General features: G+C 38.4%; 2 protein-coding genes across 7 annotated transcripts in view; one reads left to right on the forward strand and one right to left on the reverse strand.

Annotated features, from left to right (window-relative positions):
- Nucleotides 1–9,028, reverse strand: part of LOC143018288 (deoxyribodipyrimidine photo-lyase-like) — a 42,032-nt gene extending 33,004 nt beyond the window's left edge. The window contains exon 1 of one of the 3 annotated variants that reach the window (XM_076173616.1): nucleotides 8,951–9,028. The gene's annotated coding sequence lies outside the window, so the exon portion shown is untranslated. Of the gene's footprint in view, nucleotides 1–8,735; nucleotides 8,924–8,950 lie in introns of those variants that run through there. The other 2 variants (XM_076173615.1, XM_076173617.1) reach the window with 2 other exon arrangements.
- A 694-nt stretch (nucleotides 9,029–9,722) lies between these two features.
- Nucleotides 9,723–16,451, forward strand: part of IntS6 (integrator complex subunit 6) — a 43,183-nt gene continuing 36,454 nt past the window's right edge. For 3 of the 4 annotated variants that reach the window (XM_076173619.1, XM_076173620.1, XM_076173621.1), the window contains exons 1-2: nucleotides 9,723–9,963; nucleotides 15,976–16,053. In XM_076173619.1, coding sequence (XP_076029734.1) covers nucleotides 9,847–9,963; nucleotides 15,976–16,053 — 195 coding nt within the window. In that variant the 5' untranslated portion in view covers nucleotides 9,723–9,846. The remainder of the gene's footprint in view (nucleotides 9,964–15,975; nucleotides 16,054–16,451) is intronic. The other variant, XM_076173622.1, reaches the window with a different exon arrangement.

Below are 16,451 nucleotides of genomic sequence, written 5' to 3' on the forward strand. Positions count from 1 at the left end.
TAAAGCCAAAAAATATGAGATTTGAAAGATTGTTGGTTGAATATGATATTGATGGATATGAGATTATTGAGAGAAATGTTATAAATGCACCAGAAGGCAGAGGGCTGTTGATGTGTGTGAGAAGGGATTTATCTTTTACAGAGGAGTCCAAGGCATGGGACAGAGGATAATGATAAATTGTGCAAGCTAATGTATGAGCTACATTATACGGAAGTATGTCAAGGACTGTTCATGTTAAGAGATAGCGATAGAACAAGAGGTCACTCCAAGAGGATTTATAAGAAAAGAACGAGACTGGAAAAAAGAAAGAATTCATTTTGTAATAGAGTGGTTAACAATTGGAACATGCTGCCACAATTTGTTGTTGACTCACAGTCTATTTGGAAATTTGAAAACAATATAGATAAGGCATGGAGGGATCAAGATTTATTTTATAATTATAGAGCTAAAATAGATTATAGTAAAATTATTTATAATATAGCCACCACCACCACCACCACCAGTGTAATCACAAATTTAGTTAATCATTCCGAGCTGGATGTACAGGCTTAACAGCCTCTTCCAGAACATCAACTGTATAACTGTATAACTGTATACAATGCAGTCTTCCATAATGTGTTCAGTAGTATAGGGTGAAGTGTTACAACCTGGACAGATATCCTTGATGCATTCATCCATCCACCTCTGGTAACTTAAAGGGTTGGATATTAGGGGACCTGTTGTGTTGTCTTACATGGAGTAACAAGCCTTTGGTTTACAGATAGATTAAATAATGAAATATGAAAAAGTGACATTTCAATTCTTCTTTATGTCTCCAAGCACTTCACATTATACAATAAAGGGACTTACTGCATCAGTAAAAGTAGGTAATGGGTTAATAATATTTATTTTGGTTAGAAATATGGTTACCACAGTGACTCTTTAGTCAAATAACTCCTGAGTAGGTATGGACTGCACTCCTACATGTCAACTAATGGGAGGTTTACTGTATACAGGAAATGGCCCATCTGGCGTACTGGCTGAATGTTATTGTGTGGTATAACTTTTGTTCAAGAGCATGCAGCCAATACTTTAGGAAATATATGGGGCACCCCTATGGACCAGTCACACATCATTTTGTCTGTGTTACAAGAAATCTCTATTCATAGAGAAATTATGCTACTTTATTGTACTATGACTGTCTCTATGTTATGCTGTTCCCCTCTCTTGTACCACTTGAATATATATTTCCACTTTTGCCTTTGTCTCCTGTGGTAGGGGGAAGAAAGAACACTGCCACTGAGTTTCCCACTCAGGTCATTAAAGAAGGCTAAAACAGGATGGAATGATGGGACTAGGCACACTGCTCTCTGTAACCCTAAGTGGTATATTCCTAAGAGAAGTCAAAGCATAAGAAGATCTGGGAGGAGTTTTCCAACCAGAACACTAAGGTTTTGGCCTTTCAATGTATGTCGCAGAAGAGAGTAAAAGGGAAGAGATAGGCAGTATGTTTGTGAGAAGGATGTTGGATGTGTTGCCATAAAACAAAAACAAAAAAAAGTGGGAGTGGGTGCATGCAGTTTTGACTTGGTTACCTCCCTTGTAAGTAAATAAAAAAAAAAAAAAAAAAAAAAAAAAAAAAAATTGTGTGTATATGTATACATACATATATATATATGCATAAGTAACCACAAGGAAAAGTAAACTAACGAAGCAGAGCGCTTTCATATAATTACATCTTCAGTGCAGATAAAAAGAAGGAATTATAAAATGAAGAAACAAGGTACAGAATATATGACATGGTAAAGAGGGCATTCGGAGATGTCATATAGTCTGTACCTTGTGTCTTCATTTTATAATCCCCTCTTTGTATCTGCACTGAAGATGTAATTATATGAAAGTGCTCCGCTTCGTTAGTTTACTTTTCCTAGTGGTTACTTACGCATTTGTGAACACACCCTCCTAGTGTTTTTATTGATATATATATATATATATATATATATATATATATATATATATATATATATATATATATACAGTTAGGAAGGGAGCAATGCTTATGGGTACTCATCCCCAATTTACCATATCTAGTTTCAAAATTAAAATTTGGATGAAACTTTCATTGTTATTCTTGAGACATTGTTCTAGTTTATTCAAGTGGGCTTGGGTGTTTTAGCTTTTTTTTTTTTATCTACTGTGCTGGGTTGTCAGATTATCTGCATATGAGAGAACATTAGTGTTTATTTCTAGTTCTGGAGTTGGGAGAACACTTATGAACTTTACTTATGAAGACCTAACAGTAGTAGTGAAAGTATTGCACCCTGAAGGACTCCAGTGTATATTCTTTTTGTTCCTGAGATTTGGTTGCTTTGTGTTCATCTGGAATGTCTTGCTGCTATAAAGCTGGTTAACCATTTGTTGTTGTCAATATGGATGTGTCCCAATGATCTTTTTGGATTGCACATGTCTGGGAATATTGCTGATAGCTTTGTTTATATTAATGGCTACCATAATTTATTTTTTGGCTATCTCCCTTGTCAGGGGGAAAGAACTTTTGGCATATGTATGTATAATTGATTTCTAGTTGGTCTTTTTCACTGAATCCTTGTAGTGCTTGTGTGATGTATGTGAGCAGAGTGCTGTTAAAGTGACCTTCCTTGAAACCATGTTGGATGGCGGAAGTGGATATATTTGATTTGATCCTTGCTGTTATCAGACTTTCCATTAGTTTAGATATTGTGGATGGAAGTGATGTTGATTTGTATGTTGCAGAGTTTTCAGGGGATTTCCCTAGTTACAAAGTCTGGGGGTTATGCAAGCTCTTTATCAGATGTTTGGGATTTAGTTGTGTAACTTGGAGTAGTTCAAAATGTCAGTTAAGGCTCTTATGGCTGTTTTACCAAATTGTTTCCGGTGGATGCTTGATATCTTATCTGGGCTTTGAGTTCTTCAATTTCTTTATAGCCCCTTGGATACCTTCACTGATGAAAGGGGTGGTGTCTTCGGTGTCATGTTTGATTTAATGCATTTCTTTATTTTCCTATTTTCTGGTGTTGGGGAACTGAACCTTTTGGAGAAATGCTTGTTGATGTTGCATTACTGTTTTGGTGATGGTAATTTACCCTGAGTGTAACCAACTGCTTCATGGGTGAGTGGATGGGTGGAGATTTCATTTTGAGTTGTTCTATTTTTTTTTCTTCTATTTTATATAGTTCTCCACATTTTGCCATAATCAATTATTCCATATATATTGGTTAATTTTTCCTACATTTTTTTCTGTTTGTTACAGTTTAGAATAGTTATTTTTCTATTTAATAGCTTTAGATTTTTTCTTTTATTCTGATAGGTTGTATTTCTTTTTTAAATTATTTATTTTTTCCTTTAAGGAGGCTATCTCCTGATTTATTGGGACTTGATTTTCTTCTGTAGCCTCTGGGAAGGTGTTTTTTACTTATTTTCTGGATGGTAACTACTATTTTGTTTACTTGTTTATCCAGGGATTGCTATGGGTCTCTTTCAAAGTATTTTCTTTCTCCATATATTCTAAGTGCTCCTGCCAGGTTGCTTTTTGATAGTTTATAAATTCTTGAATGTTGAATGTATCTTCTCTTCCAAAACTACTACTAAGCTGGTGCCTGAATTAAGGCGATTACCATGTGAGGAAAGATTAAATAAGCTAACACTAACAACACCTGAAGAAAGAGGAGATCAAATTGAAACCTATAAAATTACTTCTTTACTCAAAGAATAGTTGATTGCTGGAATTTATTACCAGAAAATGTATTTTACTTGACTGGAATCAAAGAATTAGAGAAAAATTATGATCAGGTTATGTAAGCAGGTATGTGCAAACTGGAAAAAGCTTAGTGAGGTGAGCAACAAGCACCAACAGGTGTGTTGTTGTTCTTGTCATTCCCTAGACTGTCTGTCCGAGCAGTCCCGTCTCCCCAAGGAATGCCATAGCCGAAACTGGGTTTTCCCACAAATCCTTTATAGAGTGTATGTTGTGTTGTTTGCGTGCATGATTGTGTATAATGCAGTCTTCCATTATGTGTTGTATGGTATGGGGTGAAGTGTTACATCTTGGGCAGCTGTTCACAACGCGGTCATCCAGCCTCTTCTGGTAGCTTAGAAGTGCTGGGTGGTGACCGCACCGCAGTCTGGCCAAGTGGACTCTGTCCTTTCGTGGGAGAGAGGATTCAGAAGGGTGGATATCAGGGGGTCTGGCATGCAGCAGTGAGTTGTCTTTCAGTGTGTTAATGGAGCGGTGAGTGATATGATTATGAATATGTTTCCTGTGTCTGGTATTTGGTGGTTGTGGAGGAAGAGAAGAGAGTATCTGTGCATGATAAAGGTCTTTGGGTGTTGTTTTAATGTTTCTTGGTGTGTGTGGGTGTTCTGCTATGTAGTGTAGCGGGTGTAATGTGTTTGTGGTGGCTGCGGCAAGTGTTTGTGTGCCTCTCATGTTGAGGTGGTCCTTGACTTTGAGGACTTTTGTTTCATGGTGTAAATGGTCTGTAGGTGTTGTATTTGTGCAGCCTGTAATTGTTTTTAGGGCTTTGTTTTGTATGATTTGAAGGGTGTTGTGGTGTGTCTCACTGAGATTAGGAGCCCATGCAGGACTCGCATAATTCAACACTGAGTGTATGCATTGTTTGTATATTGTTATATTAGTTTCTTTGTTTTGTCCAAATGTTGTTCCAGTGATTGACTTAAGTGCGTTAAGTCTGGGTGTGCATTTGTTTTTTTATGTTTGTGATGTGTTGTTTGAAAGACATGGATGTATCGTATGTTACACCAAGAATTTTCGGTGAGTTTGTGTTCTTTTGTCCAGTTGGTGAGAAGTGTTGCTGTAGATTTGGTTGGAGCTATTTTGAGTCTGTTTGTGATGAACCATGTGTTGAGTGTGTCAAGGTATGGCTGGATTATTTCTGCAGCTTTGTCTGTGTTACAATGTGTGCATGTGATTGTTATGTCGTCTGCGTAGAAAGAGATTTGTATTTCTGAGGTGTCTGGCGTGGGTAAGTCATGCATGTATAGATTAAATAGTGTGGGGGATAGAACCGAGCCCTGTGGTACTCCGTTCTTAATGTTTCTGATGTGCGATGATTGGCCATTATATGACACGTAAGCATTCCTACCTGCCAGATAATTGGCCAGCCATCTTTTGGTGTTATTGTGCATGTCTGTGTTATATATTTTATTTGTTAGGTTGTGGCGGGGGATAGCATCAAAAGCTTTACTAATGTCTAATGTTATACGAAGTGTTCTTTGGTGGGGCCTATCTGAATTGATGCCATCTAAAATTCTTTGTGTGAGGTTTGTCAGAAGAGTGTTTGTGGAGTGTAGTGGCCTAAAACCGTGTTGTGAGTCAGCAAGGGGAATATGTGGTGTGACAAGTTTAAGTATTAGGCGTTCAATGACTTTAGAGGGGGTGCAGAGAAGTGTGATTGGACTATATACCCTTCATTGACAGTCAGACAAAACTCATAATACATAGTCTCAAGCACTCATCTGCCTGTGGCCCTGATAACATAAGCAACATCCACCTAAAACACATTGGACCACAAGGTATACACGCACTCACAAACATTGCAAACTACAGCTATTCACACAACACTATACCCGACATCTGGAAGCATGGTAAAATAATCACCATTCCAAAACCGAACATAGACCCAACAATCCCAACAGGTGTGTATATTGTCTTGCTTATTACACTGGTTATTTGTACAGCTGAGTTCAGGTGTGTGTATGCATGGTTCCCAAGTTTTTTGGGGATATTTTAATATGGAGGGGTGTCATGGAAGGGGATAGGTAACTGAATGAATCATCTATGCATTGCTCACAGATGCAATAACTAGCTGTGTCTATAGTGCCTGCAAAATGAAAATAAAATTGAAACCAAGGCCTGGGTTAGTCCTAAGGTCCTCAGTTTGTTTACACCTTGAACAAAGGTGTCAGTCATAACCCAACCTATCCTCCCTTCCCACCCCAAAACCCACCTTATCTGATTATGGACAACTGAGGCCCCACCATATCTCCTAAGCCTCCTCCTCCCTCCCTCCCTTCTCCACTTCCCTTCTCTTTCCTCTTCCTTCTTTTTCTAAACACTTTTCCTGATTTCAATCTCCCTAATATCATTGCCTGCTGTGAGAGAACGTGTTTAGGCAAGCCCCATCTATACAAAGCATACAAAGTGACAAGTACTGACCAAGTAGCAAATAAATTAAATAAACACAAGATAATAGAGAACTAGTGTTATGGATGTGGGACAGAAACTGTGGTCATAAAAATAAAAGTACAGAGAAGTGTTTGTAGTGACTGGATTTACATGGTGCCACACGACAGTCTGAACCAGTGGTTCTCAACCTCTGGTTTAATGATCCCTTGTGGGCCACAGTGGTTCACAAATAGGACCATAATGAGGAAAATAGGGCGAGTTTGTGGATGCACTGGGGTTCCCTTCACAAGTAGTGGGGTTTCTAGGAGGCTAGTCAACAGCAATACATAAGTATGGGGTACATAAGAAGGGAGGTTGAGAACCCCGGGTCTAAACAATGAAGACATATGTGGTCACAAGGGCCATATGACCCCCATCATCTGCTGGATGTCTGCTTAGACAGGATCCACTAATACATACATACACCAAGGCATTTTCCCCCTTACAAGGGAGGTAGCCAAAAAGGAAAAGGCACAAAATCATTCCCACCCATTCCATCCCTGAATACACTCCACACCCCTCCACCCTCCCTCTCATCTTTGCACCTCCCGGATGACGGGTCATCCCTGCACCTTGTCCACTGCCCTGGGTCAGAAGCAGTGTCGCAAGACACAGCACATCCACAGCAAGGCCGCTTCATTAAATTGGCGACCCCCCCTCTCCATCCCCCCCATGCATAAAGGAGAAGACGAGGAGAAATCCCTTCGGGCTGCGTCAAAATTTGCTCACACATACTACTTCACCCTCCATAACCCCGCTCATGCATCACAACATCATCCATATACAACCATTCTCCATTCACCCCTGTCTTCTGTCCTTCCTCAACAGACATTCCCCTCTTCCCCAAAGCCCCCTTCACCCCATCCATCCACCTCATCCCAGGACATCCCTTCACGTTCACTCCCCCCACATCTGCCTTCCACACCTCTTTTACTAGTCTTTCTTCACTCATTCTTTCCTTGTGTCCAAACCATCCTAATACTCTTTCATCAACCCTATCTCCCAATCCCCTTTCCACCCCTGTTCTCCTCCTCACCTCCTCATTTCTCACTCTATCCAGCCTAGTAACCCCCATCATACTTCTCAGACACCACTAATATTGTAGCAAATTCCCTGTGTGCCAGTTAAGAAATCTAAGTAGAGTCAAAGAATTCAAAAGATGGCTGGATGCCTTCCTACAAAAAATAGATGACACACCATCTATACCATTCTATAGTAACACGTGGCTCCATTACAAGAAGCTAGTACATAATATAACACTTTACTAGAAGCAACACGGCCAGTGAGGAAACTGTGGCATTTCCTATAGATGAGGCACGTTTGTGGAGATCTTCATAGGGTATAACAATGTAAGGTATTGGTAAGTTAGTCTAGTATCACAATCACATTTTTTTTTTTTTTTTGCATTTGGAAGATCTATTTTTTCTATGGAATGTTCTATTAGGTTAAATGCTACGGGACAATGTAAATTTCATGAGAAATATCCATGTCTATGTTATTCAGGAATTTTACCAAGTACAGTACTGTTCCCAGTTGTGGTCCTTATGTAGAATCAAGAATGGGAGACATATCATGGTTGTCATGGATAGAGGCAATACAAAGAATATTTACGAGCTGAACTGTAGATATGGGGCATCTCAACTACTGGGAGAGACTTAAAAAATTGTATATGTGGTTCTTAGAATGACACAAGGACAGGTACATCACCAACTATGTAAGGAAAACCCTTAAGAAACTTGTTCCAAATGCCGGCCTTATAAAGCACCACCACCCAAGATGAGCCAGGGAATACTTCATCAATAACACAGGTGTATCTCCAAGGGCAAGAACCATTGCTTGCTGGACAGCTCGGCCCATCAGCTGCTTGAGGTGCGATCCGTTTTGATAGATGCAGAGGTCAACGAAATTAAAGTATAATAAATTTATCTACTCTAACCTACCTTACCTAACCTAACTGTGGTGGGCCGACTTGGTCAAGTAGATGGGCCACGTTGGCAATAGGCCAAGTCGACCCTACACTAGACCACGGTCACCATAGCTTCACCTACGGCTACACTAACACTGTGACTGTATCTTGTCCACTCAATGCAGTGCCTCCCAGAATTGACATCTGACATGTATATCACCAGATAAGTTCAAGTAAATAGACAAATGGTTCTCAATAGTACCACACTATCTGAGTGCAATTCATCAAATGTAAAGGTTTTCAGTCCTAGACAAGCAGAGGAAATAGCAGGTCCACAGCTGCGTCCATAACAAGATTTTAAATATTAAGGTACGATTATAACGACATGCATTTGGTAGTAAAAAAAAAGAATATTAGTACAGTCTAAAGTGGTGGGGTTATACACAAAATCTCTTCTTATTCCCCCAGTAAACATGACTGATTGAGATAGTATCTGTCACAAATTGTCAAATATTGTCATTTTCATCATTATCTTAATACAATGTGACAGAAGTATTAACATACATTATTGGTATGTTCATTATGTAAGCCACAAGAGTGATTTATATACATCAATATCGCACTCACGTCCAAACAATATATTACCGATATTTCATGCGTAAATTGTCTGCACAGGACGTGTTCCCGCTTTAAATCGAAGTCCATCGTTAATTCATTTTTATATATTCGTCGAGCATTAAAATATTGTAATTAACCATTAAATCATTAACATGATAAGAGTAATGCACTTGTAAAGATAATAAACAATATTTGAATGTTTGTTCTATAGCTATTGATACTACAGGAGTCCAGTTCTCTGTATATTTGTATTGTAAAGATGTTTTGTTTGACGCTGCTTGTTTACAATTACCACTTCTCCCACGCATGCGCACTTGTTGAGAATGCTATATGCTGAAAATGAGTTATGTCATTGCATATGATTTGGCTGTTCATAGAAACACAATGCTATTTTTTCATTGTTTATATTTAAAGAGGAATTATAATAGAAAATTCCTTCCAGAAGAGACTAATTTAATCAGTGAATATCTCTTAGTGATATAAGGGTATGATGACATATGCTATTTAGGAACTTAATATTATAAAAATAAACTACATTGTAATATAAAATTAACATATAACAGGAATATACGTGTGAAAGTTTTTTGTAACAAAAATCGAAGATGAATATGAGCAACAGCAGGGCTACCAACAATTGTAGGTGTGTTCTCAAATTTGGCAATCAAAAATTGAATGTTTGGTATATCTCATTGTATAGAGTTAGATTATGCGTAGACAAACACACTATTAGAGAAAACTATTGCTTCGCGGGATTTGCTTCCACGGAAAGAAACATGAAATCCATTAATCGGAATATTTGGCGGCTGATTATTCACAAAAGATAAAATTAGATCAACTGTCCTGATTATTAATAAACATGGACTCTTTATCTCGTTACCAGAGGTTATGGTCCACCATATTAGCCATTGATCTAAAGTAAACATCAAAGTAGAATTAACATTCTCTTTAATAGGATAGTTATTGGTAGCCCTGCATTCTTGTTTGAGGTGAGCATAGAAAAAGCTTAGTACGAGGTCCACCGTGGTACGGAGAGGGTGTCGGGGGTGGAAACTGTGTTTGTTTTGGATTTTATCTGTAGTGTGATATTAGTCGTGTGACATGTTTTAATAAATATATACAGATGACTATTATAGTGTTCCTCATAGACACTTCAGCCTCTATGAACCAAAGGTTGTTCATAGGGGCCCGTCCGACAATGTTGGATCTCGCAAAGGGGGCCGTAGAGTCATTCGTAAAGGTAAGGAATCGGACAAAGTTTTTTCCTCTTGTTAACACGTTTTGCATCTCAAAGTTCATTGTCATTACGTTAAAAAAATTAATTAGATGAAACTCTAATTCGTTACAAAAATCTCCCGGATATAGCAATGCGTTGTTTTTTAGATTTAGAATCACATGGATTGAAAATATGCTGTAGTAGTCGTGTAAATCTTCGTTCGAATAGGATGACACGACTTGTTACAGTATTCAGACCTGCAGGTTATTGCAATTGTTGACATTAAAAACAATTGGAATTGCAATATGTTACTGAGTCAAAAATCATTAATGATTTTATATGTGGTAATTGCATGTAAGCGAAATTTCATAAACAATTAAAAAAAAAAGTACCGTCTGAACGAAAACTTCAAATATTCATTGATATACTACGATAATTCGCTGTTTTCTGGTGTGTTTACAATATTACAGATTAGCCCCAGATGAAGAGGTATATTCGAAGGTGTGAATTGAAACCAATAACTGTTAAGGAAGTTGAGAAGAGAATTGTCAAAATATTGTCAATAATCCTGTTTATTTACATAGATCTAGTTTTCAGGAAAGGAGAAATCAGAAATACTCGCAGGGTGTCAATTTTGTTATCATATCTGGCCTCAAGTTCGTACATGATAATATGGTCTAAAGTCGGCTGCTAATAACCCAATTGGGTTCTATTCCAATAACAAGCAAACTCATCTCACTTTGTATCACTTGCATTTGGAAGATCGGAAACATGGACATTTGACATGAAACTTAATGTAGTCCAATAGCTCCTAATCTAATATAACCACTCCATAGGATAGAAATAGATCTTCCAGATGAAAAAAAAGTGAAAGATGGAATTGTGTGATAACAGAATAGAACATAAAAACATATTTTTGTCTAAAGAATGGTTACATTAGGAGTTATTGGCCAACATAAGTATTAAGATCATTTATGTTGAATATCTGTGCTAAATATTAATTTGTGGTAGAAACATTACTAAGAAAAGTTGTTGGACTTTTTGTAATGTAGATGCAAAAGAACATTCAAATTTGAAATTGTGTGAGCAGGCCAATGAATTTTGACAAATTCTGGTGTGTCTGCAAGGATTTGTATTTTTTCAATCTATTATCTTGCTTAAATCCTTCACTGTGTGTGGACCAGTCTATTGACACATATTCCAGTCTTGGACAGATCAGGGTTTTGATGAGTTTTTTTCATCGTCTCTTCATCCATGTAGTGAAATGCCACTTTAATTTTTGGCAGTAGTCCATATGTCTCACACAATCTGGCTGATATGGATGTCAAGTGACAGTTTGTCTTTTATCAAGACTCAAATCTTTTTTTCTCTTTTGCTTTAGTAATGGGTTCACTTCTCAAGGAATAGTTTAAGGATAGTTTTTTGCCACCATTGCCCATTTCCTGTATTTTTTAAACTTCATTCCCCATTATTGGTTCCATGCAAAAGTAGTGTCTAGATCTTTTTCCAATAGCCTTCTGTCCTCCATATTTTTCACTCTTCTTGTGATTTTTGCATCATCTGCAAACATGTTGTTGTTGTCGTTCCCTAGACTGTCTGTCCGAGCAGTCCCGTCTCCCCAAGGAATGCTACAGCCGAAACTGGGTTTTCCCACAAATCCTTTATAGAGTGTATGTTGTGTTGTTTGCATGCATGATTGTGTATAATGCAGTCTTCCATTATGTGTTGTATGGTATGGGGTGAAGTGTTACATCCTGCAAACATGTTGGCATAGCTTGTTGTTCCTACCATAATGTCATTGACATAGACAAAAATCATGATTGGTGCAAGCACTGAACCTTGTAGAACTCCACTTATTACTGCTCATCATTTTGACATCTTATGCTTTACTATTGTCCTCATGTATCTTTCCTTCAAAATAAAATCTTTCATCCATTCTAGTAGTTTGCCTCAGTCCTGCAATGTGCACCAGATTCCACATAAGTCAACTGCCTTCGCTAGTTTGAGGTACACCCATCTCTCTTGTAGCTCATCAATCATTTGAGTAAAAACTTAAAAGGTTCAATACACAACCTTTTAGATCTGAAACCAAACTGGCTGGCTGTCAGAATGTTCATCTTTTCAAAATATTTGGTCCATCAATTTTTCACAATCCTTTTGACATAATTTCACTATTGTGCTGGTTAGTGATACTGGCCTGTAATTTAGTGATTTCTCATTATACCTTATGATACTGATTACATACTCACTGAGGCTATTCCACTTAAATGGATTAAGAGCTGTTACTTGCACTCAATTATTTATTTAATTTTATTATTATTATTTTTTATCCATGTGTCACATGAGCCTCTCACACAGTAAGATATATGCAGATAGCTGACCTGTAAGCCTTTCATCTAGCAAAATCTCAGGCAAATCCCTGTAAGAGATCTTCAGGGACTAGTGTTTCCAGTATGCCATCCTGAGCACTCACTATTTGTTGGCTGCATGTTATTGTGCAGTACAAATTGTTCAGTAGCATGCAGCCAGTGCTATAGGGACTATATGAGGCACCCCTATGGACCAGAGTCACACATCATTTTGTCTAGAGGAAATCTCTACTCCTTAAAAATTATGCTACTTTATTGTACTGCAAGTGTCCCTCCATTATGCTGTTCCCTCTTAAATCTGTCTTGTGCCACTTCTTTAGATATGCATTTCCATTTTCCATATCTACCCCCTGTAGTAGGGGAAAGAATGATTTTTGTTACTGTGTTTCCCCCATGGCTCATAAAAGTTTAGATGAAGTGATGAGACTTGGTGACCTGCTCTCTCTAAACCTGTCCTACAGGAAGTCAAGGCCCAAAAGGTTCTGGCAAATTTCCAATCAGAATACAAATATTTGGTTCTTTTAATGTGTGGGGGTGTGGTACAGATTAGAGTAATAAGGAAGATATAGGCAATATGTTTGTGAGAAAGAAGATAGGTGTGTTGACATTAAGTGAAACTTAAGTTGAAAGGGAAGTGTGATGTTGAGTGTGGGGGTGTATTGGGGGAGGGTGTTGGGAGTGGCCAATTGTCTGGCTAACCTAGCTGGCTGTGTATCATGTATGGGCTAAGCCCACAATTGAATATATTGGCCAGGGCTATGTGAGAAATACGAGGAAGTTAAAGATAAATCTCAGGTTTAGATGATAAGTGGGTTACTTGGTCATTTCTCACCATAAATCAATCTTTTGGCTTTCAAAAAATTGCAAATAATATAATCAAAGCAGATTATCAGATTTGTGCTATTTCCATGTTATATAGAGGAGATCTAATCATTGAGAAATGACGCCACTTCAGTGTACTCTGACTTTCACTCCATTATGCTCTCACACCCCCTCTTAATGCTGTCCTGTACCACTTCTTTAAGTATATATTTCCATTTTCGCCTTCCCCTGTGGTAGGGGGAAAAGAATACTGCCTCCAATTCTTCCCACATGGGCCATAAAGATGGCTAAAACAGGATGGAGTGTGGGACTAGTCATCCTACTCTCCAGCCCCAAGAGGGATATTCTTTTGAGAAGTCAAGGCATATGAGGGTCTAGGAGTTTTCCAACAAGACTCCAGAAGTTTGGTTCTTTTAATGTACATGGGTGTGGTACAGATGAAAGTAAAAGGGAAGAGATAGAATGTTTGTGAGAAGAAAGATTGATGTGTTGGCATTGAGTGAGACTAGATTGAAAGTGAGGGGTGATTTTGAGTTTAGGAGTGTAGTGGGGAGGGTGTCAGGAGTGAGGAGAGAAGGGGTGGCTCTACTAGTAAGTGTGGAGGTAGGTAAGTGAGTGGTTGAGTGGAAGGGGGTTTCTTCAAGATTAATGTGGATGAAGGTGAAACTGGGAAGGGAAATGTGGGCTTTTGTAAGCAGATATGGGCTTGGTAGTGAGAAGAGTGTAGAGGAAAGGGAGGCTTTTTGGATATATTTAAATAAATGCATAGACAGTTTAGGAAGTGATGTCAGTGTAGTGGTATTGGGAGATCTCAATGGTAGGGTAGGGAATGAACCAATAGATGGAGTTGTTGGGAAGTGTGGAGTTGGGAGTGCCAGGTAAAATTCATAGTGGAGAGTTAATGGTGGAGATGTGTTTAGAAAGTGAGTTGATGATAGCTAACACAGTGTTTAGGAAGAAACTCAAGCATAAGTACCCATGGGAAAGGGTGGTTGATAAGGCACAATGGACTGTGTAGTGGTATCTAGAAAAATGGGAAAGGTTCTGGATGGACATAGTCTTAGGGGAGAGAGTATGGGAATATCAGATAATTGTTTGGTGGAAAGCAAGTCGAGAGTGGAGTATAGGTGGAGAAAAAGGAAAGGTAGAGAGGTGCTTAGAGCAAACTGTTTAAATGAGAAGGAAAAGGAGCAGGAATACAAAAAGCTGGGAAAAGTTTGGGAAGTGGTGAAAGATAGAGTGGAAGATGTGGAAGAGGAATGGGTGTGTTTCAAGGAAGAAGTGACAAGGTGTGCAAAGATGGTATGTGGAACAAGGAAGATGGGAGGGAACAGAAGGAAGGGTAGTGAGTGGTGGGATGATGAAATGAAGAAGGTGGTAGAAGAGGAGCGAGCATTCAGGCAATGTTTGCTAAATAGGATGAGAGAAGAATATGAGAGGTAGAAAGAAAAAAATAAGATAAAGAAGACAAAAAGGAGAGCAGATGCAAAATTTGGCAGGAGTATGACAGAATTGTGAAAGCAATAAAAAGATGTTTTGGAAGGAAATCAAAAGAAGAGGTGAGTCAAGTAAAGAATAAAAGGTACAAGAGGACATATCTTAATGGAAGAGGAGGCAGTAAGTGTATTAGAGAGCTGTTGAATCTGGAGGAAGATAGGGAGGGATTGGTGGTAGCAGTGAGAGGCGCTAAGAAAATGACAGTGATTGGAGAGGAAAATGGTTGAAAAAAAAATGACAGCAATGGAAGAGGAAAATGGTTGAGAAATAAAAAGAAAATATGAGGTGGAAGTAGCTCTGAAAATGATGAGAATAGGTAAGGCACCTGGGTTAGATGGGTGTCATGCAGAGTGAAGAAAGGAGGTACAATAATAGTGGACTGGCTAGTGAGGTTGTTTAATGTGTGTCTAAGGGAGGGTAGAGTGCCAGAGCACCTATAGTTCCACTTTACAAGTGAAAAGGGGACAGCTGTGAGTATAATAGTTTCATAAGGATCAGTTTGTTGAGTGTAGTTGGGAAAGCTTACAGGAATGTTTTAGTTGCAAGGATTAGGAGAGGTACAGAGGGAGTAATTGATTAGGAACAGTGTGGGTTTAGGAAATATAAGGGTTTCATGGATCAGGTTTTTGTGGTAAGGGAAATATGCAAAAAAGATTTAGGAAATGGTAATTTTTTTTTATTTTTTTTTTATGGATTTAGAAAATGCTTATGACAGGATAAATAGGAAGGCACTGTGGGAGGTTTTGCAGATATGTGCAACATACAAACATCCCCACATACATACATATAACACAGACAACAGTCGAATTTTTTTTTTCCAGAAAGATCTGTGGGAGGTACTGGGGACCATTCCCAGCTACTGTGATGATGCGGGTTTTCCACTGAGTGAAACCTGAGGTTGCATTTGATTGATTGATTAGTGATATTGGATTGCTGTTTTTGTGTTGGTGTTTTTCCATGGGTTTCTCCAACTGCTTCATGTGTAAGGGTCATTGATTCAGTGTTTTTTTGTAGTTTTTATTCTTGCACTTGCTCATTTTCCTATCTATTATATTTAAAAAAAAAATCCAGTTTTCTTTCTTGTTAGTGTTGTGATGCAAGGTAGTGAGCAACTGCCCATTTTCAGACACTGTCTTCAGGTAGGTCTTTGTCATTTTGTATTGCATTTCTTACATCTTTTCACATGAAGAGAGTTGGCAACCGATGACTGCTGCCCTCGTACTACTTTCAGCTGGTGATATGGAAGCAGTCCAAAGTATATTTCCAGAGAAGTCTGTGGGAGGGTCCAAGGAATGTTTCCTGCCACTGTGGGGTTACCTGCTTATTTATATGATTTGTTCTTTTGCAGTTACGGCAGAGGAGCCCAGAAAGTCGTGGCGACCGCTACATGTTGTTCACTTTTGAAGAACCACCCTGTCACATCAAGGTAAGAAAAAAAAATTAGATAAAAAGAGAGCATGTGGCAACAAACACCTTGGTTGGGCTACCTGAAGTTGATATTTATTTTGGTTCCTCTTCTGCACATTCAAGTATGCAAGTTTAGAATGAGGAATGGTGTTCGGGGAACAAGTGCTTGAGGTGTGCAAGGAATTTGGGTTTTCCATTTAGATGTGTAAATTCCTGGGATTGCCTGGTTAATGACATCACAGAACCTGTAACCATGCACAAATCTAAAACGATTTATGACACAAAAAGTAAGAGGTAGGACTACGTAAGTGTAGTTGTCTTCCTGTATAATGTAATAAAGTTAATACAATTTATTTTGTTTTTTATATTCTTTATTTTATTTATTTATTTATTTTTGCTAGTGTCATAGTTTTGTTT

Source organism: Oratosquilla oratoria, chromosome 34 (assembly GCF_046742065.1).
Source record: "Oratosquilla oratoria isolate Oo_2021 chromosome 34, ASM4674206v1, whole genome shotgun sequence".
Classification (NCBI taxonomy): domain Eukaryota; kingdom Metazoa; phylum Arthropoda; class Malacostraca; order Stomatopoda; family Squillidae; genus Oratosquilla; species Oratosquilla oratoria.